Source organism: Oryzias melastigma, linkage group LG14, assembly GCF_002922805.2.
Source record: "Oryzias melastigma strain HK-1 linkage group LG14, ASM292280v2, whole genome shotgun sequence".
NCBI classification, from domain to species: domain Eukaryota; kingdom Metazoa; phylum Chordata; class Actinopteri; order Beloniformes; family Adrianichthyidae; genus Oryzias; species Oryzias melastigma.
Genome location: NC_050525.1, coordinates 10,809,061 through 10,816,003, shown reverse-complemented (window position 1 = coordinate 10,816,003; position 6,943 = coordinate 10,809,061). Strand labels below are relative to the sequence as shown.

General features: G+C 37.2%; 1 protein-coding gene across 2 annotated transcripts in view; it reads right to left on the bottom strand.

The window, feature by feature from the left end:
• ksr1a (kinase suppressor of ras 1a) overlaps window positions 1-4,445 on the bottom strand; it is a 25,543-nt gene extending 21,098 nt beyond the window's left edge. For both annotated transcript variants that reach the window (XM_024266029.2, XM_024266030.2), the window contains exon 1: window positions 3,867-4,445. In XM_024266029.2, the coding sequence (XP_024121797.1) occupies window positions 3,867-4,076 (210 nt within the window). In that variant the 5' untranslated portion in view covers window positions 4,077-4,445. The remainder of the gene's footprint in view (window positions 1-3,866) is intronic.
• Window positions 4,446-6,943: the final 2,498 nt, after the last annotated feature.

Below are 6,943 nucleotides of genomic sequence, written 5' to 3'. Positions count from 1 at the left end.
AGGGTGGAACAAGAGAGTTCAAAGTTGTGGATTTAAAAACCAAAAAAAGTATTTGTAAGATAGGTAACTTAAGAATACAAAAACACAAATAATATAGATAGGAAAAAAAATCTCTATTTCAGCAGTGCAGTTCAATTTTTCTCCTTAAAACCCCACTCCGATCACCATTTGATTTATTGTAAAAAATATCCCCAATGGTCTATTTATTAAGATTATGGCCTTTTTAGCCAAAATCAAAAAACGTGCAGTTTTCTAGGAAATAGTTTCAACAGAGTAGCAGGACTTCTTTAGAAATTCACCTCTGAGTTGTGGGTGGGACTGTTAATGCAGAGTGAACCTTTCCCCGCTTCCCATCATCTGTCTGTTTACACTCTCTTTTACTTGCTTACAGCCCCCACTCGAACATTAGCGGTGCAAAACGAATGGAGAGCAATATTGGAGCTATCCAGCTATACAGTTTTAAACCAGATACCATCACAGATAAGGAAAACAAAGACGTACATGGATCCACTTGTCTGCAAGTAGATGCATCAGAATGGAGTCGATCAGGGTACTTCGGGTTTCCCCAACATATTTCCTACATCACAAATATCAAATCAGATTTTTTTTCTGCTCAGTTTGAATATAGAAACACTCGGAAATACAAGCTCAATTTTCTTTTGAAAACACAATTTTCATCAGATGGATCTCTAAATTAGTTTTCAGAACATATTTATGTTATTTAAAATGCAAATGGCTTAACGAAGATCCTTCAATCGTATTGAAGGAAAGACTTTTTTCAAATCCAACATGTACTGGATTTACAAAGCAGAAACATAAGTCAACAAGCACTGTACAGTCAAAATAAGATCTAAGGCAATTCTTAATAAAACCATTGCAAATGTTAAATCTTACAAAACTAACTTGAGATAAACTAATTGACCATTTGCACAACTAATTTAGATAGACAACCCGTAAAAACGCCTTCTCGGACAGGAGGAAAAAAGTCGAAAAGCACATTTTTTTCCCCAATCTTCCCAAAGCATGTGAGAGCCGTCTCTGCCGGTCCATTGTCATGCAGAACAATGCCGGCGTAGAACGCATCTACACAGTACGCATACCTCAGGAAGTACTCTGCCAGATCATGTCCTGTTCCACTGACAAGGCACACGTGACAAGCGGGTAAAGAGGAGCTGAAGAATGTGGACTAGGATGGGCCGTGACTTCACGTCAACTCAAGCCTCCAACCAGTCTGGACTTGCCTTGGAAAACGTACCACTTTGCCTCAGGAGACAAATGCAACCAGAAGTTCAGCGTCATTTGCTCTGGCTGGGTGTGGATCAAACAAACCACTGAAAAAAAAAAAGAAACGAGCAGAGCCATTTTGATTGGTCTAACAAAACAAAACAAACTAATTTCTGGTTGTTTTGCAGCCTGTGCGACTCAAAGTTTGCTCTCATGTGCAGCGTCTTTCCAAATAACACCTGAGTGTGGCATCCAGGTGTGATGAAGGTAAATTCTTGAGAAGTTAGGAAAGAAAAAAAAAAGGTTGCACCTGAGAGCATGACATAAGATCATTATTGCCTCTCGTTGTTCCGAGGGTGTCACTTTCCCCTGCACGGATCATAATGCCCTCCTAAGCTGACAGCAACAAGAAAACAAATACAACTTTCCAAAGAAATAAACCCCCTTTAAAGAGACATCAACAGTTCTTTGGCAAAGCGCCTTTGAGATCAGCTTATTGTGTCACTGTATAGATGAAACCTAAACCCTGGGCTTTCTGGAACATTAGTTTTTAAGGGCAACTGTATAATTATTCATAGGGGTGTTGAGTTATCCAGAAATAAAACAGACATGGATAATTAATAGCCTCTAGTCAATCAGAGTTGGGATACTTATTTAAGCCAAGGTATAAGGCTTAAATAAACAATGAACCAGGAAGCACACTTGTCATCCCTCTCTTCTAAAGGGCTGTCGAGCGCTGAAAAGGGCGATATTTCAGTTCTTTTCATATTTGTGCAAGTTTTACCCCTGGTGTCCTCATAGATGGTAAATAGAGTATACTTAAGCCTTGTTTCCACTAAGTGGTAAGTAGAGTCCAGTCTAGTATGTTGAGTGTTTCTATTGTAAGTTGGATTGATTAAGCCAGATCAAAACATACAATTTCTGGGCCCTGTTGGTCATAGGTCCATAGAAAAATGAAATTGCCGAAAGGTCATTACAACAAAAAAAAGCACCAAGAAAGTGGTTGTATTCCTCTTCGCCACCTTGATCTCCATTGTTGTTGTTAGCTTCACCCCGCATATGTTGTGATGGTCTAACTTTAAGTGGAAACGTTCTCCTGAATTGCTGGGACCACACAAAACCATACCGTATCAGTGGAAACAATGCTTTAGAGCACTTTATTACCTTTATAGCGCTTTATAGTCACAGTCTCCTTCATCCATGCACACACACATTCACACAATGATGGCAGCTCTGTTGCAAACACTGGTGCCAACCCAAAACCACCAACAGCAATGTGGGGTTCAGTGTCTTGCCCGAGGACACTTCGACACATTGTCATTGCAAGATCTTCTGATCAGAAGTCAACCGCTCTACCGTTGTGCTTTAGCAGCTAGAGTTGCGGCTGTTTATTATTAGGTAATGTTGGTGCACAAAATATTACCCCATGTGGACAAGAGCATGTTTCATTTGAAACCGCAATTGAAAGAACGTTGTTTGGTAAAATATGAAGTGGTTCCTTTGCTTGTACTCTTCCAAGATGCTCTCAGTTGCCCTGCCAGCTACCACATGCAATTAATAGCCCCGTGAGAGGCAGAAATGACTCGTGCGCAAAGCAGTATCAAGTCCTCCCAACGTACAGGGAAGGAATCTGGATCAGGGGGTCATCAGGCCCTCAAAAACCAAAAAACACACATCGTAGGCTTAGGTTTGGCTTGGAATTTGTTGCGTCCATATACAGACACATCAGTAATAGCAGCATTGTATTAGACCAGAACAATAAAAGGCTAAATTATCGTCATCGCGATATCGGCATGCGGGATATGGGTATTGCAAAATAACTGCATAAATTGAAACAAATGGTTATTTTAAATGTTTACACACATGTTAAAACAATTTTGTGGCAGCTTAAGTATTAAATAAGCAGCTAATATTGTTTGCATGCTTTAACCAAGTGATGCACATCGCTGCATTGTCCGGATGTTTTTTTATTGTTATCCTAACCTTACCCTGAATATGTGCAATTAGTTACTTCATAAATTAAATTGAGCCCTTCAAGCATTTGATCAATCAACTCACTGTCTTGTCCATGAACACTTCGGTAAATGAGCGGGCAAGGTGGGAACTGAACCTGCGATCCTTGATCAGGTTGATGCTCCAGGTGTTTATTATTATTATTATTATTTACACATTTGACCAATCAGTGAAGATCTATGTAGATGTGGGTCATAATTTAAGTTTTGTTGAGAATTTTATTTAAATAAAACTGTTGCAGTGAAATGGATATTATGCATTTAGTTGTTGTTTTTTTTGGTTCATGTAACACAAGTCATATTGTTGATATGATCACAAGCATTGCACATCGTGATATGTCCTTATATCGTGCATCGGATTGAACGTGTGCCATTAGGCCAGGCACATATAAGACCTCCCTCCTCCTGACAAATGATAGAGATGGAGGGGTCACGCAGTGGAATATGGATCCAAAGCATCACGGTTTGGGAATATTCTAGACCCGATCGCGCTTTCCCCGGTTCCCCCTCGGCTCACTGAGCTTGCAGCTCGTACATTGAAGCGGATGCGGCGCTCTGGCTTCATGACTCCGGAATTTGACGGGTTCTCAAGACAGGACGCCTTAATGACAGAGCAGGAAGGCTGCTTACCTCTAAAGTGCGTATTTCTTGCTGCGTGAGGTCGTTGGAGGCGGCGCACTTAGTCCGTAGCCCCTGTAAACTGGAGATGGAGATATCAATCATGTTCTGGATGAGTTCGCACTGATGTAGTGCGGCCGTCGCCACGCCGCCGCCGCTGCCCCTCTCCGGCTGTTCATCACTCTCGACCATCCTCCCACCTCTGGTAGACACACTATCCATTCCTCAGCATTGGGCTCGGCTGGAAGGACTGGAGGGGGTGAGGGTGGGGGGGTCAAACCGCTGAGCTCAAATAAAACATATGCAGCAGTCCAGCGACGCAGCGACCTGTCGTAGGAAGTTAGCTGACAGCAACTGTCTCGAGCTCCCGGTCTGGGAAAAAATTAAAAGAAAGAAAGAAAAAAAGCAGTCTGGATGATATTTGATTTAAAAAACGGCGTGTTTGACCGTGAACCGGGTCGAATAATTCTGCTAGGTCCGACAAGGCTTGTATTTTCAGTCCGTGAGGGCTTCCGACGAGAGGATACACACTAGCTTCCACCGAAGGCTCTGGCGGAGGCTTCAACGTCTGTCAGCTGTTGGGAACATCATCATGCGCGGTGCATACTGGGAAATTGAGTCATTTCTTGCAAGCGTGCAAATATCACTTCAACAACAAAATCGTTTATAAAAACGTATCAGTTGTTTATGCACTAAGATACACTTTTAATTATAATGATTTGATTTAAAATATAAGTATTTTTGTCTGAATTTCCACATTTGTGATCTTGTTTATTTCATTTTTATTACAAACATAAAAACAACAACAGATAAATCAATGCCTTCACTGATAACAATTTTCATTCATTTAGTTATACAATCCTTTTTTAAAATATTTTTTTTCTTTCTTTTTGTGTTTTGGTCCCTCGTCTTGCTTTTGGCTTTTCAAATTGGATTGTTTTTTTTATGTAAAGCACTTTGAGCAACATTAGTTTGGAGAAGTGCTATACGAATAAATTTTGATTTGATTTTCAATTAAATGAAAAACAACAGTCTACAATTTATAAAACTAATAAAAAAGTAATATGTTAAAAAACAAATAGGCAGAAGCTGTAGCTTGTTAAAGCCTACTTAATACCCATTCAACTTTTTTTACACAAATAAATAAATAAATAAAGTGTATCACATTTTGAATACCATCATGGGGCTCAAACATCAACAATAACCAATTACCACATAACGATTATCAATAGATAATAAATTATGAAATTTAATAATAACAAAATAATTACAATTAGGCTATATATTACATAAATTATCTATAAACATTTATCTTTATATTATATGTTTTGAAGTAAAAAATGACAATAAATTCTTTTTATTTATTTTTCTACTGAGTAATGTTTGGAAATTGTTTTTGTTTTAACTCTAGATTATTCCAGTTTTACTCCGATTACTGTTATTTGGCTTCTTTTTAATGTTTTTTTTTTAAGTTTAATCGTTTTAAAGTTCAATGTCCTCTTTCATTTTGTCCTCCTTCTCCTTCAAAATATTTTTTTGTCTCTTATTTTATATAGAAATTGAACTGTCTTGAATGCTGTGAAGTCAGACAATTTCAGTGTTTTCGATTTGACAAAGAGGATGGGTGTGTTTACGGTAATTAGCTCAGGGAATTGTTCTGATAGCCTTAATTTGTACAGAGCATGGATAGTACATTTATATGCGTTTCCCCAAACTTCAGTACAATTCTGTAAATTGAAGATATCAGAAAGTACTAGAAAATATGAAACAATTTTGTGTCCAAGATGTATTTGTTTTTTTATGACTGAATCACTTTGAGAAATGAGAAACATCATATGTGCTTGATTTGAGGTTTCCAACAGTTTTTATCACCAATGATCACTCCTAAAATGTGTTTAAAATTGTTGTCTCTTCAGATCCACCTTATTCTGTGAAATGACACATGCACCACAATGTAATAATTACTGAGCTTACTCATATTATTCACAGTACTGCATTGGAAACTACAAACAATGTTCTGAGATGAGCTTGAAAAGAAAAAAATGTGTCAAAGCGTTCTGTTGAAATCTGCAATGAAACTCAAATATACTCTGTTAAAGTTCTGTTTTGAAAATGAACTTGAACATCAAAGGCAGCAGAAAAACACCTTTGACTGTGATGAGATGAACATGCAAATTTCATGCAAGCATGCACATGTCATGAAAAATGACCTGCAGGCTGACTTAAGTAAGGCCACAGTTATTAGTGTCTGTCATATTTTATTCTAGGATAAAATCTGATGCGTAAAAACCAAATCAAAACACAGCTACATAACTATAGTGAAACTTTTAAACACATTCTCCTGCAATGAAAAACGTAGACTATATGAAGTATTTAGAAGTATTTGTTGTGATGCATATATATGTATAGTGTTGCTGGCATAAACATTGCATAAAAGAAAACTTTACCACATGCATTAGACTGAGAATGTGAGAACATTTCAGCTTCTCTTTTCTTTAAGTACTATGACACCGCAAAGTCATAATAGCTGCACAGAAGTATCAGAAGTATGTATGTGTAACTTTCTTAGAAGAAAAATAGTTTTCATTTAAGATTAACTGACTATAGATTACTAATGCAATATAAGTCAATGTAGCTAAGCAGAGGTTATAATATTCCAAGACATAAAATTAAGAAAGAAATAACAAAAAAGTATTAAATATTTCAATATTTTGTAACTAATCACGCTATTACATTCTCAAGACAATGCTATGATTTCTGTTTTAGCCTTCTTTGAAAAAGAAGATCATATTTTCTTCCAAACTGAATTAATTTTTAACTAAGAAGTATTACATAAACCTTAAAACATAATAGGTGTACTACCATTCTTAAAAGCTAGATTTTTAATTAGCTCAGAAATTCAACACACTTTCATTTCCTTCCAAAATTACCTTTCAGGATCAAAACTTCTTTCATGAGAAGAATGAGTTTGATTTAATGCCAATATCCTGACTTTAAATGTCACATGGATTCAAAGTAAACACTACTAATGATGATTAATCCAGTAATTTCCCACATTTTTCTTTATTTGGATGAATAAATGTCTTCAA